We start from the raw sequence: 17,853 nt of genomic DNA, 5'->3' as shown, positions 1-17,853 counted from the left end.
ATGTTGTGAAATTCATGGCTCGGCCACGCCTTCAGCCGGCCTCCGGTTTCGGTATTGAAATAACCCCGAGCTTCCGACGCCTTGCCTTACCCCTGCGAGATGGTCGCGGCAGTAATTTTACATTCCTCGTTCAGGTCAGCCCAAGGCTACGCCTAGCTAGCTGATTTGGCCGGAATGCTCCTGAATAAGCGAGATCAGATCGACAGCTAGTTGATGAGCGAACAACCGAGTCTTCCTAGGTTTAGCTGAAGTGAAGCTCGAAACCCCTCTGTTGTCTTGGACGATCACTATGAACGGAATCAACGGGCACATGGTGATTTCCGATAAAGGGAGCAGCGTCGCGATTATAAAACAACAGCAATATCATTATTTTAATAAATAAAAATTCATCGTGGCACTAAAACGAAACTTGATTGCATACTTCATGCACCTTTCTTTCTTTGTTGCGTTCGCTCATCTCATCATGATCATCCCAACTGGTTTTCGTTTGTTATTTGTTCTTTTTGGGTTGCTCGTCACCGAGTCATTCGCGTGGCCAGTGAACCTCCACGCTAGTCGCGGCATCGGCGGCGTCGGGTTAGAAGTTGACGTCGACGTTACGACTGAGAAAAATCCGAGGCTGGAAGGTGGTGAGAAAAACTTCGACCTGACCCTCACATGGGAGGACTATGCTCCAGACGGCTTTGCTAGGAAGATGCTGTTGGTAAACGGGCAGTCTCCTGGTCCTCTTCTTGAAATTGATCAAGGAGACTGGGTAGTTGTCACCGTCCACAACCAGTCTCCATTCAACACAACGATTCACTACCATGGTGCGCTTAGAGGACTGGCCTGGTTCGAAGAGAATTAGATTGCTAAGAGTGCGATAGGAATTGAGATGATCGACACTCCTTGGTCAGACGGTGTTCCAGGAGTAATACAACGCCCGATTGCCTCAGGTAGCAGTTTCGTCTATGAGTTCAGAGCAACTCAATTTGGCAGCTACTGGTATCATTCCCATTTTCACGGGCAGATTGAGGATGGGCTTTATGGCCCAATATTAATCCACCCGGCCAAGGATACGCTTAAACCCTTTCACATGATCTCACCCGACCCTCAGGTGCAACAGCGCCTTCGAGAGGCTGAGAAGGGTGCTACACCACTTCTTATATCGGACTTTACGCATCTAACCTCTGATGAAAAATGGGACATGACGCAGAAGGCGGGCTTGGAGATTTCATGCTATGACTCTGTTCTCTTCAACGGCAAGGGGAGCGTCCAATGCCAAAGCCTAAATGATCTAGAACTGCGTCTGAGTCAAATACAGAGGGGATACTTGGCTACGGTACCGGGTGCATCCATAACTGATAAGGGGTACAAGGCGTTTTACAGCTAGTATTTGAGCCAGGCTAATATGTTTGATAGTTGTCTTCCAGCCTCAACATTGATCAAATTTGGTGGCGGTAGCGGCAACGAGAGCGCGTTACCACTCGGGACCTTCTCGGGTTGCAAGCCTACAACGGGATCAATCGAAACAATCAAGACTCGGAAGCCAGCTGATCCGGATGGCGAGTGGATTGCAATGGATATAATCGGAGGCTTCAGCTTCATCACCGCCGTCATCTCCATCGATGAGCACGATATGTGGGTATACGCCGTGGACGGCTCCTACATTGAGCCACAGAAGGTCCAGGCAATAACCGTGTCCAACGGGGACCGATACTCGGTTTTTATCAATACCAAAAAGACTGGAAACTTCAAGATCCGTTGCAGCTCGGTCAACATCGCCCAGATACTTGTGGGGCATGCGATACTCTCGGTCGGTGGCAGCAATAGTACCGATGCCTCCGAAGCCTTTATCGACATATCTGGAAACCCCAGGTCCCCAGATGTCACTTTTTTTGATCAAGCTATTGCGCACCCATTCCCACCAGAGCCTATTGCAGCAACAGCCGACGCCTTCTTCCCGCTCAACATGAAGGTGGATGGCGCCTCCTATCTCTGGGCCATGAACAGCACGAGACTGATGCTAACTGATATTGATAATTCGGATCCCGTCCTCTTCGCACCAGCTCCTAACCTACAAAACAACGTCACCATCACAACCAAGTTCAACTCTTGGGTAGACCTTCTCTTCTTCACAGGCAACGAGCCGATGCCGCCGCACCCTATTCATAAGCATGGAAATAAGATGTTCCAGATTGGGTCGGGAGTTGGCGTCTTTAAGTGGAACTCGACCGAGGAGGCGATCAGAGAGGTACCCGAGCAATTCAACTTGGTTAATCCTCCGAAGCGAGATGGATTTGCGTCGCTTACCGCCTTTGGCAATGTGACTTGGGTTCTTGTGAGATACCACGTTACAAACCCCGGCGCTTGGCTACTACACTGCCACATTGACAATCATCTTCAAGGTGGTATGATGATGGTGATCCAGGATGGCGTCGATCATTGGCCGCTGGTTCCGGATCGTTACCGGGACTTTGGAGGATACGAGTAAAGGGCGAACATGGTAGTGTATTTTGTATTGTACATATGATATATGTCTTGAAGCTCGGGGCTTTTGCGATACTATAACTTGTTGGGGTTTATGAGGCTTTGTTGCCCCTTTCTGGCTGTCGGATGATGCTGAAATGGAAAACCGGCGTCGTTACTGAATATAGCAATCTGTTTTTGTATTATTCTACATTTCATCTTCGTATGTTTCTCACATATAGTTAAGCTTAAAGTGAAGTATTGAGGGCTATCAGATCGGATGGGCAAATCAAGGTCTCTCTTCTGTCGACCTAGATAGGTATGATTCAATGTCGCTGAGGAGCTGTATACCTCGCCGAGCGGCGGCAGACCTCTGACAGCACTCGCACCGGAAACCTCAGTCTGACTGTTTGAGCCACTTTAGGTGGGTTATGGATAGAATGGGTTGGGATACTAGGTTGAAAAATACTGAGCGGGGAGCATGGCGGTAGTGACCTAGTGAGTATGAATCTAGCCGATGTTAGGGTGCGAGGAACTAAAGCTAATATACCATCGAGTTGCAAGACTATCTTCTGGCGCAGTTGTCCCATCAAGGGCGGGTTTCAACTGTATGAAAAACACAATATTAACACATCATAGCATCATATTCCAACGCTAACACAGTGACCTCCTTTTTAGTCTTTTTACTGAAGTCCACTTCAACATGAACAAGATGGTTTCTAATGCTACCCACACGGGCCTTCCACCTCCAAGCTATCCTTGGTTGATAGTCACCTCGAAAAGAATTTTCATTCTTTAACAGTACTCTTTGCTCTACTCAAGTCCAGACACCCCAACCGCCCTGTAGATCTCTTTCACGTACTCAATCGTCAGGTCTGATCCTAACCCGACTGGGTACAGCTTATTCATGACATAGACAATAGTCATCTTCCTGTCCAAATCCATAATGGCCACTGAACCCCCAAGGCCGCTCCAAAAGCATATCCTTCCTTTAGGAAGCCAAGAAGGGACCACTCCTTCCCCAGTCATTCCGTATCCGATTCCAAACCGCACCGGCATGTTAGTCACCAGGTCTATTCCGTTCGACATCTCTTGAAAGATCAAGTCGATCGTTGCTGGCTTCAGAAGGCGTTTCCCGTCAACACAACCTCCGAGAGAAATTGTCGAGAGGATCTTTGCAATAGATCGAGCATTGCCATGGCCATTTGACGCCCCTAGCTCAGCTTGTCGCCACATGGTGGTATTAGCCATGTCGGGTGTAAATTTGGGGTTATTCCTGACCCGGGCAGCGATGTAGTCGGGATCAACATTGGAGTCGTTGTCCAGGACTGCGGCCCAGGGAATGAGGTCGGAGACGCGGTGCAAGTCAGAGTCGACAACCCCCAGCTGGAAATCAGCGTCAAGTGGTTTGGCAATTTCATCTCGAATGAAATCTTTCAGTGTCCTTCCTGTGACCTTGCGAATTACCTGGCCGATCAAAAACCCGTGGGTGAAGGAATGATAGCCAGAAGCAGTTCCCGGAGTCCACCAGGGCGGCTGGGAGGCCAGCAAGGAGACTGCTTTGTCGAAATTGCAGACGTCATTCAGCGTGACTGGCTGCTCCCATCCCGGAACACCTGAAGTGTGAGAGATAATATGCCTGATCTCAATATCTTGCTTGCCATTGACGGCAAACGCAGGCCAATAGGTGGCTACCTTCTCGTAGGGGCTGATGAGTCCTCTATCGATGAGAATGAGCGCTGCCAGGCTGGTGATGGTCTTGGTGGTAGAGAAGACATTGACAATGGTGTCTTTATCCCAGATGCGAGTACCACTTTTGTCAAAGTAGCCACCCCAGACGTCGACTACGTTCTGACCGTCTATATTGACCACGATTGAGGCACCAACCTCATCCCCCTCGGAGATGTGTTTGCCCAGTAAGTCGCGGAGACCACTGAAGGATGCTTCAGAGGTACCTTGCACAAGATGACTCATGGCTCTTCAAGAAAAGGCGGCTAGAGAACTGAGTGGGACAGTGGTATAAATGGATTCAAGGGTAAAAAGGCGCTGGATTTTGATCTGGGCATAACATGGTTCTGTACTCGTGCCTGGAGCTGATCCATTCGCACCTACTTATATACCTTGGACACAAAAGTAGCCCTTCGTTCCAGCTTTAACTCACATGGGCCGATTGATCAATCCTTGTTCCGAGCAGGCCCCGGACCCAATCGCCCTTGAGACTGAGGCGCCACGTTATTGTCGTTATATCCTTATCTGGACAAACCTCGTTATCGGATCTTGTTTTGATTGGTGGCTCTCAATCCATCTTCGACCAACCTCGTCTAACCCCATGCCCCGATTTCCGGTTCTGCTCCGATGAGAGAGGATTTGTCAGCGAATCTCGTGTGTCTTGATCTTGACCCTGACACTGGTCCTAGTCTGCGCTGAATTTGTTATGTTGATCTTGCTCAGTCAGCCTTTGTCATGAGGTTGAAGACTGTCTGTCGGCTGGGTGGGTCACAGGTCCCCAGCGTCCGGTCCCATTCATGAACACACATACCCAGCTTCCGACTAGGGTGGAGATGCCTCAAGTAAACAAAGTTTATGGATGTAGTACTTATTCTGTTGATAAGAATTTGCCGACAGGATCTCTCCAAAATAACGGCGGATCCTCACCGCGGATGGCCATTGTGCCTCTTGCAACAAAGTACTAAAGCCGTTCAGCCTCGACACTGCCTTGCTATGCCCACTTCTATCTAAACTAGGACTGACGGGACTCGTGTCCACGGGGATACCGTGCCTATCGTCATTGGGGGCAATTTCGTCTTTTCTGACGGCACCCTCGATGTGATAGATTAAGAGAGAGCTAAAACCCGGACTCAATGGCATGGCTTTTTCTCAGGCATAAAACCATGATGATTCCTGACCTTGTGGTATACTTTTCCTCCAACTTTCCTGTCGGGATCAAGTCTGCATCTCCGTTCGCCCTCAAGGCCTCTTCCAAAGTGCACAATCCAACCTTGGCAAACCCCAGTCGCTGGTACAAGCCAACAGTCACGGTGTTCTCAGGCTTCACCATGATGCGTACTGTAGCACTCCTCGACTCGTTTCCAAGTCGGTTTTGAATGAATTGGAAGGCTTCTCGGCAGAGCTTGGCACCGAGGCCTTTCCCCCTGTGGCTGACTGAGGTGTACAGGCTGAGCATCTGCCATTTCTCATCTTGCATTTCATCCAAAGGCGGTGATTGGCCAGACTGAGATGGGAGTCCAAAATCCTCGACTGAAAGTGGCCCGCGTAGGTTGACTTGAGCGACCCATACTGAGGTCTGTCCCTCTTGATAAACGCATGCAAAGGTTTCCTTGCCCGAGTTTCGAAGCCGGGAAACCCAAGTATCATTGGAGAAGCGCGATTCGATGTCCCAAGTTGAAGAGAAGGACGTTGGTGATTGCTGGAGTGCTTCAAGTCGCAAGGCCCTGTACTTGTCGGCAACTGAGGAAAGATCTGTAGCGGAGCGGTCCACGTGAATGAAGTGATATGACATGACGGGCTATTAGATGAATGTCGAGATATTGAGCTCGTCAGGAATGGACCAGGGGAAATTTGAGTACCTTTCAACCCTTTTAAATTCACAAGAAGTCGAGTGTCATCTCAGGGCAACAGGCCAGGTGGACCTGAACTCGCACCCTACAAATGACGAGAACCCTAAGAGTGACAAGACCCACCTACGCCAGTCTCATTGCGGGAACTCCTATCTTCTATAGGATAACATTAACACGAGGATCTGGCACACAAAGAGTGATACTGAACATTTTTACTTCCGTATCTTCCACCAGCCGGGATTTCCTATTCCCAGAATGGCCGACGCGAAGCTACAAGCGCCAGTTGGTGAAAGCCAGCCTCGTGAAGCCCTCAGCCCGAGCAACGTCTACGAAGCTGCCATCTAAGAGTCTCGACTAGATTCACTTCACAAGACAATAAGCAAAGAAAGAAATCAAAAAGCAAGTAAGAAATAAAATTGATATGTTGAGCCAACAAAGTGAACCACAAGTTATGGCCAATTCGTTAGACTAACGCGTGTACCAGATTACGGAGCACGAGATGAGACTATCTCATTGGTGGTTAGACGAGACTAGCTCCTGGGAAGGGCTGAACTGGACAAGAAAAAAGTGGGACGTGGCGCATTTGGGAATCAAGTTCTAAACTCACATCAGGCCTTCGTTCCACTTCCTCTTTCTCCCTATCAACACAACCATCCGGAACATCGCTCGCAAGAACCCGATATGTCATCGTTCAGCAGCTCTGAGGCATATATTACTGATCAAGTCAGTCACCAGCTTCATCCAACGCGTACAGATTTCGACCTACAGCTCAGTAAACCAACAACTGGACCATGCTCTCAATCCCTGTCGCCTCCATGTCAACTCGAACCCGACTTTTGGTTATCGCAACATTTCCAAAGCGCTGCTGTTGACCCCTTAGCATTGCATTCTACGACATGGCTTGACGGGGCAGGACACTTTGGTCATCCTGAACAGAATATGGATGAAGGCAGCTGTTCTGCAGTGGTTACCTCACGGGAAACGTACGGCATGGGAACCGTCACCAAGCCCCAAAGGCAACAACAGCAGCACAATGAACCAACGGCTTGTCAAGCTGGAAAACGATTTTCGCTGACACAAGGGCGCATTTTAAACAAGTGGCTAGCAGCCCACACTCGCCACCCCTATCCTACGGTTAGGGATGTTGAAATGCTCGAGAGAGAGTCTGGCTTGAGTAGGCAACAGATCTTGACCTGGTTTTCCAATGCCCGCCGCAGGAAGAAGCTTGGCCGGGCAGCTACATCGAATCTCGTGTCAGAATCTTCGGGCACTGGTCCTCGAGATATACCTCCTCGCCGTCCATCTACCCCTTTTGTCGAGCAACAAACTCCGCTCGAGAGATGGGAGAACTCGCCACCTGAAGAAGAGCCTTCTACGTTTGCCGATATCGCACGCGCAATATCTGATGCATCGATCGCTTCTCCGTTCAGATTTAGACATGCGTCATCCTCAATCGCTGGCTCCGTCAATAGCAGAGACACTTCGGGATCCAGTCAGAGCTCTCATGCATCTATCTATTCTCAAACATCGGATGGATCAATCCAGCGTTCTGGGTCAATGAGACGATTGATCAAGAAACGAAGGCGAGCTCCCAAGGACAGAAGCGGGAGAAATCTGTCCCAAATCTGTCATCGTTTTCAATGTACATTTTGCACGGAAACCTTCAAAACGAAACATGCTTGGCAACGACACGAGAAGTCATTGCACCTATCCCTCGAACAATGGGAGTGTTCGCCATCTGGACCATCTACTCTCAACCAACAATCAGAAGCCACATGTGTATTCTGCGGTCTTCTCAACCCAGGGAGTGTTCATTCTGAGACCCACAACTACGATTTCTGCCGTGAGAGAGATAGAGAAGAGCGGGTTTTCTACCGAAAGGATCACTTGAGGCAGCACCTCCGGCTCGTCCACGACTCTCAGTTCATGAAGTGGCCCATGGAAGGGTGGAAACTGGAGTGCGATGATGTACAATCACGCTGCGGATTCTGCGACATTAGCATGACGACGTGGACTGAAAGAGTGGACCACTTAGCGGAACACTTTCGAGAAGGAAAGACCATGGCCGATTGGAGTGGGAATTGGGGATTTGACTCAGCCACCCTTGAGATGGTGGAGAACTCGATGCCTCCATGTGCGTCATATTCTTCCTTCAACCTATGTCCGAGATTGGTGTTGCTAATACAGACGCAAGATCTCATAGAATACGAGCGAAACTCACCACTACCATTTACAACACAGCAAGGAGCACCATATAGTTCCACCAACGCGTTTGATCTACTACAGCTGGAGCTGGATTATTTCTTCTCAAACTACGTCGACGTCAATCAATGCGTACCTCCTGAAAGGCTTCTACATTTGGAGGCCTGTTCTATCATCTTCGGGGCTGAAATGCTGCATCAGCATGCCCAACCCAATGCCTCATCCTGGTTACGCGATATTTTGATGGGGGTCGAAGACATCGCCAAGGAGGCACAGATGAGGCCAATGAAAACTGCTGCTAGGTCTCGATTTACTGACCTGAGGATTCATGGTAAAAGTAATATTTTCGAGGACTGCACACTTGAGGCTTCTCTACGGCAATACGTCGATATGTTACAGATGTTGAACCTGGAGATAAGTGATGATGAGCTTCAGCGAGAGGCGTGTTCCATCATCAATCACATGCCCGATGCTTCACCCATGTTCGCCAACTTATTGGTCGCGCTGGTCTTTCGCTCAACGACTTGGCTGACTTCATTTCGCCTTCGCATGGGGCTGCCTACGGTTGAAGCTATCCCATGCTCCAATAACACCAGTAATGATGTTGGCATCGATTCTGGACACTTGCCGGATCTTACGGATATTAGAATCTCGGGCATGGCAAAAGACACTCAGGCGAACGATGCCACTGCAAACCCAATGAGAACTACCCAACTTCCGGATAGGGCGAATGTGAGAGTGCAAGAACAAAGGGTGATGTCGCTCAACGACGGAAATATGTATAGAGGTTTGACAAGGGACCTGTCACGTTTTGTCGCAAGCGTCATGTCTCCGCTGAATCCGAATCAGCATATCCCAACGGATGAAGAGCTTCAGTTCCAAGCGCGCTGGATTATGTACGATAGGTATGTGAACCGACAATACTACTCGGACCGATTTTGACACTTGTTAACATCCCAACAATAGCGACGACATGTGGAATCAAACCCCAGCTGATAATCCAAATTGGCTCTCGGAGTTTAAGAAAGAATGTGGCTTCTTCGAGTAGCTCAGTGCCCTGCTCTGCTTGCGGAGAAGGATTTGGTAGTTTGCTACGGGTAGTGTTGTAGGTAGTGAAGCTATGATTGGGATGGCAAGCGTGTTTAGCTGGAATAAGGGGAGTGTGCTACTGCATGGATGTTGGACTTATGATTCTTTGAAGAGACGGTAGATAATCTCAAGTTGTGTCTCCCAAGTAAACCCGCTACTGACATCCTACTTCGAGACTGGCGAGTACTTGCTGAAATACGGTGTAAGATCCCCAACACCATCTTTATCAGTCTCAGCTGTCCCTTTGCTGAGACATCGGAAACGGTTCCTGGACCGCCAAGTGATATCAAAATGCTCTCCGCCGATCTCCTCGAGGGCTCTCTGATAGTGCACCAGTGAACCAGGATACAGACCCGTCACCTTTCCTACACTGCGACCATTTTTGTATGACGTGCGGCACTCGCCCGACCACACAGTGAGCTTGAGGAACTCTTGTGCGTACTGGTTGTAATCCTCAACGGCCTCCTTCTTGACAGAAAGAGTCCTGCAAGTGCACTTGGTTAGCAATGGACAGTCCCACCTGGAAGAGAGGCCTTACTTGATATCATGGCGGCTCATCCTCATGATCCAGCGGAGTAGATAGTCACCAGCCCAGGACATCTGTTGGAGAACCGAGCCATGCGAGACGGCGGGATTCGGTCCATTGATCATGCCGTAGTTGGGAAGGTTCTCGACCTGGGTTGCAAAGAAGGCTTCTGGGTCATCCTTCCACATCTCCTCCAGGGTCGCGCCGTCGCGGCCAACCAACTTCCACTGCGGTAGCCTAGAGCTACCAAAGCCCGTGGCGCAGACGATCAAGTCGAACTCCTCCTCACCAGCAACTGTCTTGATGCCCTTCTCTGTGATGCGTTCAATGGGGTCCCAGGAGCCGTGGCAGTTTGGTTCCTGAAGGGCTTCGAGGTAACCATCTCCTGGAGTGATACGGCGACATCCCGCTTTGAAGCTCGGGAAAATTCGCTTCTCGAGGTCTGGTGCATTAACTAATGACGCGTGCATACGGTCTTTGCAGTGGCCCTGAAAGATGGCCTGCGCGGGGTGATCGAGACACATGGCGAAAAAGAAGCCATTCAGGCTATCGTCTTGTCAGCGTCGTGCTGTACGCATAGAGTCAAGACACATACGATTTCTCCAGATCCTTCCTGTACAGGTAATGGGCGTTTGGGTCTTCTCGCCAAGTTCTCTTCTGTTCCTCCGAGTATGTAAAGTTGACGCCTTCTGGGGTCTTGTCTCCTAGGAAGTTGACCGAGATCCAGGTTGGTTGCCGCATGTAGTTGACCAGCTTCTCGACTTTGGGTTGCATCGTTGCGACAAGGTGGATTCCGGAAGCTCCATTACCTATCACTGCCACCTTCTTCCCTTCCCATTGGTAAGAGTTGTCCCTGGGGTAGTCAGCTAGTCAAGTCTTCTTCATGCTCGGGTTGTCAACATACCATCGCGCGCTATGCAAAAGCTTGCCTTTGAAGTCGTGCAGCCCCTTGATATCTGGCCACTCCCATTTGCTATCAACCCTGGTCAGCAGATTCCAGACAGATGCAGAGGCAGTGCGTACTTGAGAAAACCTGAGGCGTTGATAGGGAAATCGGCCTCGTCCTCTTTCAGCTCTCCGGTCTGCTCGAGCTTGATCTTCCATTTGGCAGATCCCTCATCCCATATAGTCTCCCGGATAGTTGTGTTCAATTGGACATGCTTGTCCAGGTCGTACTTCTCCGCAGTACGCTTTATAAAGGCTTGAATCTCCTTCTGGTCCACGTAGAACTTGGACCAGTCTGGGTTACCTTCAAAGGAAAAGATATAGGAGTCGGAAACAGATCAGTCCGCGCTTGGCTCATCAATGGTCGCTCTGTCATTCTCTTACGGGAAGGAACATCGCTGCCAACTAGTCAGTGCAGCTCTTTCGGCTATTAAGACAGGCGCTAATTACCATGCAGCACCAGGATACGTGTTTTCGAACCAGGTTCCGCCAATATCCGCGTTCCTGTCATAAATGGTCAAGTCGATCTCGTCCTCGAACTTTAGTTCGTGTTGGACCTTGTGAGCTATCATCAGACCGCCAAACCTTGCACCAATGCATACGACGCGCATCTTGCGCGTCGGAATGAACGCAGGCTGCTTAATCAGGGCTCTGGGGTGATCGTCATTGTTGCTTGTTGCCGAATTGTGGCAGAATAAAGCCGGAGGGATTGAACTGATGCACCAAGAAAATCTTAGCAACACCCATAAGTATTTGTCTGGGACAGATGCCCCTTTTCAACATCAAAACGACACAAATATGCATGTTGGTCCATCCGGCGGCCGCATCGGATCCGGACCCGGATTGTTTCTACACGCCGACAGCTTGCCAAGATGGCCATCCGGTTGCTTTCCCATCTGTTGGCTTTCCTCCTTTGGTTAGAAGGATTTGCTTGCGCTGTAATGGTGTGTTGTGCTTGTGATGTTCTTTCTGGATATGTTACTCCGAACGAGATACGCCCCCTGCTCTTGCCGAACAACTGACAAGGGGTGAGGTCGACAAGTTTCCCGCAGGCGGCAGTTCAGGGTTTGACAGGCCAACTTACGAATAAAGCGGGTTCAGTCTACAACTGCCTTGTTAATGTGAAACGCAGAAAGCTTGGCTTTTTCTCCTCCAGATATCGTCGGCACAGTTCGTGCTTCATTTAATCCCAGCATGGCTTTGAAATGGCAAACTTGGTAACTGGAGTTACGCGTGTATAACTCGCGTAGATTCTCCAATTCGTCCGCGTCCAGGCCACAATGTGAGAAGCTGTTGGTTTAAGGGAAAGGGGCTTCACCCTCTATCAGAATAGCCCCACTCCATTTGAAGGCTGGCTCAGTTAAACCACGCATATCAAGCGAGATATTACTGCGTTCCCCGGATTGCCATTACCCTAATAGGTAGGTAGGTAAGCTATAGTAATTAGATAGGTGCTTTATTATTATTATCAACGATGACTCTAACAGAGGTCATCAGCCACACCAGCGAAAGACACAATTATCCATCCATGACGGCATTAAAACCCAATATTGGACTCACGTACAGTGATATGCGTGAGGCATCTGATTACCAATGATTATATATACGCTTGTAAGCGATGATGAAAAGGATTGATTACAAATAAGCTTCACAAGATCCCCGCCTGAGGGTTTTAGTCGTCATCACATCAACCTCCTGCCAGGAGCTGCTGCTACTCCTTATCAACAACCCATGTCAAAGAAGTATTGACAATACGAGACTGCCAATTCGAGCTGCAACGCGCCTCAATTTTCCATCTACCATGAAAGCAGCCGTTATTCACGCTCCCGGCGGCCCCGAAGTCCTCCGGCTAGAAGACATCCCAACCCCGGTGGCAAACCGGGGCCAGGTCCTCATCCGGGTCCGGGCCTTTGGACTCAACCGTTCCGAGCTCTTCACCCGCCAGGGCCACTCTCCTAGTGTACAGTTTCCCCGTGTCCTGGGAATTGAGGCTGTCGGAACAGTCGCGGCAGCGCCAGGTGGAGAGTTCATGGAGGGCGAGGTTGTTGCAACTGCCATGGGAGGTCTGGGTCGCGTTTTTGATGGCGGGTATGCAGAGTATACCTGCGTGTCAGCGGATAACGTGCAGGCCATCCCGCGGGACTTAGCTGACGGGCTCGGCTGGAACACACTTGGTGCCATGCCAGAGATGTTACAAACCGCGTGGGGATCGCTATTTAAAGCACTGAAGCTGAGAAAAGGCGAAAAGCTCCTTATCCGCGGAGGAACAACGAGCGTGGGTCTCGCCGCTGCTTCACTCGCTTCTGAATACGGAGCTACGGTCATGGCTACGACGCGAAGGACCAGCAACGACGTCGCTGACCTCATGAAGCGGCATGGTGTAGGAGAGGTAGTCGTTGACACAGGAAGAATTGCAGAAGATGTGTTGAAGATCTGGCCTGGTGGAGCTGATAAGGTGTTGGAGCTGGTTGGAACCTTGACCTTGGACGACTCGATGCGGTGCGCGAAGGAAGGTGGCATTGTCTGCATGTCTGGCATAGTGGGCAACGAGTGGGTGTTGAATGACTGGAACCCGATGGAAGCTATTCCCTCGGGAGTCTATCTTACTGCCTACAGTGGTGGACCAAAGGAGTTCATGGAGACACCTTTGGGCGATCTGGCGCGGAAGATCAAAGATGGAAAGCTGGAGCTGCGAATTGGCAAGACTTTCAATTTGGATGACATCGTAGACGCGCACAGGTTTTTGGAAGATAATAAGGCCTTGGGCAAAATTGTGGTACTGGTATAGATGGAAAGAATCTTAGCAGTGAGAACCTTGGTTTCAAGCGTGAGATGTTGGTGCCAAGAGAGTGATACCTTGATTGCGCTGACTTGTGGAATGATGGATTTGCTGATTGATTGCTTCAAAAGGTACTGTAATCTACATTGTGCTCCGTCCAGAAGACAGATGGTGATGAAAGAGAAAGGTAGGGAAACAAAAGCGCAAGAGAACACAAAAGGAAGCTGCCGTAGTCAGGCCCAGATTCAAGAGACCGCAAAGGGCATGATCACTCCCTGCTTCCCTCCTAAGATCGTCCTTGTAGTAGGTGACCCAACTAACTGTACCATCCGTTCGGCGACAGTTCCAACTCCAATCCTGTTAGCAGATCGAAATCATTATAGCCCACGGGCCGCAACTTACAAAGCTCGTGTTTATCTTCTTCAAGTCTGCAACTCCAAGAGAAGCAGCAGAAGCCGTGATCTCCCTTTTCAAGAGCATGGCTGCACGAGAAACTCCTTCTGCGCCATAAAGATTGGCGTACATAAATGAACGGCCAAGGCCAACTGCCCGAATCCCAAGTGCAAGAAGTTTAACAACATCGGTCCCATAGCGGACGCCGCCGTCGGCATAAACCTCAATCTTTTTGAAAACCTGGGGCGCTTTCTTATGTATCTCTAAAGCCACCTCGAAAGCAGAAGGAGAGCCATCAAGAGCACGACCTCCATGGTTAGACAGGAAAATAGCTGGGGCACCAGCCTCGACAGCTTGGACCGCGTCTTCAACGGTCTGAATACCTTTGGGGACAATAGGTAGCTTTGTAAGTTTCTTCAGGTCTCTGTAAATGGTCCAGGTCATTGGGATGTAACTTGCGGACCGAGTCTGGTTCGTGTTCTCCTCAAATCGAAGGGCACGATGCCGTGTGCGATCCCCAGCCGAGTCCACAGTCAGAACCATGGCCTTGGCTCCCATCTTCTCGATGCGTCGGAAAAGGAGACTATTAGCGGTTTCGTTATTGGATATGTAAATCTGTTGGGTTATTAGTAGAGTGACTTTAGAGAAGGCTTGGGGTTGCATGCCTGTTGAAACAGAACCTGGTCCCCACGGGGCCTGGCAGCCGCAATCTTCTCCAAAGGTACGCTCGAGGCGAAGGAAGGCTGTTTTCGGTCAGTTCTCTCTCGTATATCGAATAGGGCAACAAGAAACGCACGATGTAGAGAATATCCTGCTCCGCTGCCGCCTTAAGCAGACCAATCTCGCCCTCAGCATGAGCGAGACCTGCAGTGGCGCATGGGCTGATAAAGAAGGGCGCAGAAAACTTGTGACCAAGGATAGTAGTCCTGGGCTGTGTTCAGCATCCTTTACTTGGCTTCCCATTGGACAGAGAAGACAAACTCCATAGAAGACTCGATGTCAGTCACATCAACCATGACTCGAGGCCGGAATCGGTAACGCTCAAACACCTCCAGGTTGTTCCTGTAAGACCATTCACCGCCCGAGCCGTGGCGATATCTTGTGTATGCAGAGTTGTTCATGGACTGTCTCGCGGCCCAGTCAAAGTCCGGAAGGCCCAGGATTCGAGAGAGGTCTGGCAGGCTCCCGTTGGCGGTGGGGAAGGTCGCGAAAGACTCGTCAATCCTGCTCTTGTTAGCTCGAAACCCTATAGGCGTAGACGAAGAGATATTGAGTCAACATGCATCGTGTCTGGTTCATTGAGGAAAGGTCTGGCCGCCAAGGCTGTCGAAGCAAGAGAGAGAACGCAAAGGAGAGACGTTTGACGCATTTTGCTCGATAGAAGTGACAGAGTGGTGTTGAATGATGAATTGAATAAATTGAAAAGAGGATCCCAGAAGCTTATAAACCAAAAGGTGGTCTAGCACTATCTCTCTGATTTGTCCACTTCCCCTAGCATTCACGACCACATCGTGGGCTGGGTTTGTGTGGCTCAGGGCTCAGCACATAGCCTCAAAATGATCCACAACTATTCGTTCTCGGATTCATCTCGAGTCAAGTTTTTGACGGAACTATCCCTGGTGAAACTAAATAGAGAGTCGAGAGTCTCCTACGATCCTGCCACAAGGTGGAACGCCCTGTTCGAGAACGCAGGATAGCCAAGCCAAACCACAATATCCCTGGTTTTCGTTCTCGTTCTCGCAGTCGTTCTCGTTACCCACGACCTCTAGTCCCGATTCTGCTCCTCTCGTTCAATGCTATTTCGGGATACGTAATTTCCCACTCAACTGCTGTATCAGCACGAGAACGACAGGCTACAGCGTCGATTTGATTCACGGAAATTGCATCTTTTGTAGTACCATAATATCCTACTGGAGCAATGGCTCAACCTTAACACAACTGCACAATTTTGCAAGAATTAGAGCCGAGTTTAAATTATCTTGCCTCTACTTATATACGATTCCTTCAGCATGCCGTAGCTTGTAGCTAAGCTGAACTGAACCAACCAATGAACAACGTCTTCAACTGCGGCGTTCTTATCCAGAGTATTCATAGTTCATTGTAGCTTTTCTGTGGGCTCATGAATAGTATCAATACACCAAGTGATCATCTCCTCATACCCTGTGTTCTTCAGCGACTCGGCGATGGATGTGATCAATGCAAAGGCCCATCGCTGCAGAAACCAGCATTCAGTTTCGCAGCAACTCAGGAGAACTGCATAGTGGGCAACAATAACCATGGAGGGAGGGTGCCGGCTTCTCAAGAGATCGAGGAACTCATTCCCCAGTCGAATGGGCCACAGGAATGCTGCTCTTAGCTCAGCTGGCGCCCCCAAGGCACTGCTACTCTGCTGAGAGGTCACTATGCTCTCAATAAGCATATTCGATGCGCTGATAGTTATAGATTTGTCTTCGCTGCTGGCTGAAACACTGTCGTCTGACAAGCAAGCTCGGATGTAGCTGAGTCGTTCAATGAGAGGTTGATGATGGCTCTGGATAGTGGCAAGGGGTGATCGCTGGCCGAAAAGCCCATTGAGAGGGCCCTCGCGGAGATCCCTCTCGAAGCAACGGAGTATCACAACCATGCCGGCGACCAGAGCAAAGATATCGATGAGGGCGTCGACGGGTGCGAAGGCGGGGTTGTATAGTTCAAAGCTGGGCAATGTGGCAAAGGCACTGATGACGAGAAACATGGAGCTTGCATACGCGCTGTGACAGCTCTGAGGTGTAAGGCTCTCCCCCAGCGCTGAGCTGAGCATCGTGATTGCTTGGCCCTGACGTTGAGAGGCGGTAAGTAAGTAGGCATGCCGGTGGGTCGGTCTAAGATAGGCCAGGTGGAAAGCCGAGAATGCAAGAATCTGATGCAAAAGGCATGGGGAAGAGAATGCTTCTCGCGGTACAGCTAGTTGTAATGTTTCGTGCGCGATGGGCGTCCGGCTTACGGAAAGGTAGGCTTTGGCAGTGTAGTGGTGCATCAGCTCGAGGTCTGACACTTGTGTATGGCTTGTTGGATAGCTGACATGCCATACTCTGTGGAAGAAACTTGGAAAGAAAGGGATGTTCTCTTCAGAAGGTGGATGTCCCATGCCTGATGCCGTCTGCCAGGGAGATGGGACGTCGCCGGCCCCAAAGGAGGAAGCGCTGGAGCTGGCTGAACCGTCTTGATTTCCATGATTCTTCTGGACATGAGTGTCAGTCGCCCCATTGTATTATCTGAGCGCAACTTACACTTGGTTTTTGTTTGTGGGTTTGTCGTTGACCTGAATTGCCTTTGCGAAGGGCAATGTTGTTGGTGCTTAGAGTCAGGCTGCATGGCAAATCATGCCGTCGGCAGGCACCGCAGCATGGCTGAGATTCATCGCACTGTGAATGTATTAGTGGAATATTCCCGGACTTATCCTCTATAAATTGTTTTGTTGATGATCACAGTGGACAATTGTGTAGCTCTTTTTTGTGTAAGGAAGGGGTTTCATGCCTTTACGCGCCTCTGCTTGCATTGTAGGCAACCATTGCGAGACTTCTTGTGGCCAAGCCGCTTCATCACGGCAAATATTCCCAGCACATGAGAGTTTAGATGGGATTGGGGCGATTTTGCACTGCTGCCGAAGCCAGGAACCAAATGCTAAATCTGTGGGAAGGGAGAGAAGAGTGAGAAGATAGCGATGTTGAAGGACTTGAGCCAAAGTGCTGACAGGGCCTTGAGGTTCTGCCTTTCTCATATGGTTAAGCAGCAAGGACCAAGCACCCCCTGTCTCGTTCTCGTTCTCGTTATCGGTTCGGGAGATTTCGCCCAATAACAGGCCACGCCTCATTGAGGCAACGAGCTTAAACGGACTAGACTGACTACCTGGAGGC

The 17,853-nt window shown here is 49.9% G+C and overlaps 6 protein-coding genes and 1 pseudogene across 7 annotated transcripts, besides 1 other annotated feature; 2 read left to right on the top strand and 5 right to left on the bottom strand.

Annotated features, from left to right (window-relative positions):
* Positions 1 to 463: 463 nt before the first annotated feature.
* Positions 464 to 2,473, top strand: NCS57_01090800 (uncharacterized protein; the record flags this gene model as incomplete). The annotated part of the gene is made up of 3 exons (XM_053060636.1): positions 464 to 809; positions 867 to 1,350; positions 1,402 to 2,473. The coding sequence occupies 3 exons, from the start codon at positions 464 to 466 to the stop codon at positions 2,471 to 2,473; spliced, it is 1,902 nt and encodes a 633-aa protein (XP_052909022.1).
* A 788-nt stretch (positions 2,474 to 3,261) lies between these two features.
* On the bottom strand, positions 3,262 to 4,422 carry NCS57_01090700 (Beta-lactamase domain-containing protein; the record flags this gene model as incomplete). Its single annotated transcript, XM_053060635.1, has 1 exon — positions 3,262 to 4,422. The coding sequence occupies one exon, from the start codon at positions 4,420 to 4,422 to the stop codon at positions 3,262 to 3,264; it is 1,161 nt and encodes a 386-aa protein (XP_052909021.1).
* Positions 4,423 to 5,293: 871 nt separating this feature from the next.
* Positions 5,294 to 5,968, bottom strand: NCS57_01090600 (N-acetyltransferase domain-containing protein; the record flags this gene model as incomplete). Its single annotated transcript, XM_053060634.1, has 1 exon — positions 5,294 to 5,968. One exon carries the CDS (start codon positions 5,966 to 5,968, stop codon positions 5,294 to 5,296), a length of 675 nt encoding a protein of 224 aa, XP_052909020.1.
* A 3,514-nt stretch (positions 5,969 to 9,482) lies between these two features.
* Positions 9,483 to 11,399, bottom strand: NCS57_01090500 (uncharacterized protein; the record flags this gene model as incomplete). The annotated part of the gene is made up of 7 exons (XM_053060633.1): positions 9,483 to 9,801; positions 9,856 to 10,389; positions 10,439 to 10,696; positions 10,748 to 10,816; positions 10,867 to 11,092; positions 11,173 to 11,186; positions 11,239 to 11,399. 7 exons carry the CDS (start codon positions 11,397 to 11,399, stop codon positions 9,483 to 9,485), a joined length of 1,581 nt encoding a protein of 526 aa, XP_052909019.1.
* A 1,124-nt stretch (positions 11,400 to 12,523) lies between these two features.
* NCS57_01090400 (PKS-ER domain-containing protein) lies at positions 12,524 to 13,576 on the top strand (the record flags this gene model as incomplete). Its single annotated transcript, XM_053060632.1, has 1 exon — positions 12,524 to 13,576. Exon 1 carries the CDS (start codon positions 12,590 to 12,592, stop codon positions 13,574 to 13,576), a length of 987 nt encoding a protein of 328 aa, XP_052909018.1. The 5' UTR covers positions 12,524 to 12,589.
* A 307-nt stretch (positions 13,577 to 13,883) lies between these two features.
* On the bottom strand, positions 13,884 to 15,183 carry NCS57_01090300 (annotated as a pseudogene). Its single transcript has 5 exons — positions 14,942 to 15,183; positions 14,757 to 14,886; positions 14,600 to 14,703; positions 13,970 to 14,543; positions 13,884 to 13,916 (listed from the first exon to the last, which is right to left on the bottom strand).
* Positions 13,884 to 15,183: a sequence feature.
* Positions 15,184 to 16,055: 872 nt separating this feature from the next.
* NCS57_01090200 (uncharacterized protein) lies at positions 16,056 to 17,539 on the bottom strand (the record flags this gene model as incomplete). The annotated part of the gene is made up of 3 exons (XM_053060631.1): positions 16,056 to 17,177; positions 17,227 to 17,361; positions 17,480 to 17,539. 3 exons carry the CDS (start codon positions 17,537 to 17,539, stop codon positions 16,056 to 16,058), a joined length of 1,317 nt encoding a protein of 438 aa, XP_052909017.1.
* Positions 17,540 to 17,853: the final 314 nt, after the last annotated feature.

The sequence above is a fragment of the Fusarium keratoplasticum genome, chromosome 9 (assembly GCF_025433545.1).
Source record: "Fusarium keratoplasticum isolate Fu6.1 chromosome 9, whole genome shotgun sequence".
Lineage (NCBI taxonomy): Eukaryota > Fungi > Ascomycota > Sordariomycetes > Hypocreales > Nectriaceae > Fusarium > Fusarium keratoplasticum.
This window is presented reverse-complemented; position numbering and strand designations above follow the sequence as displayed.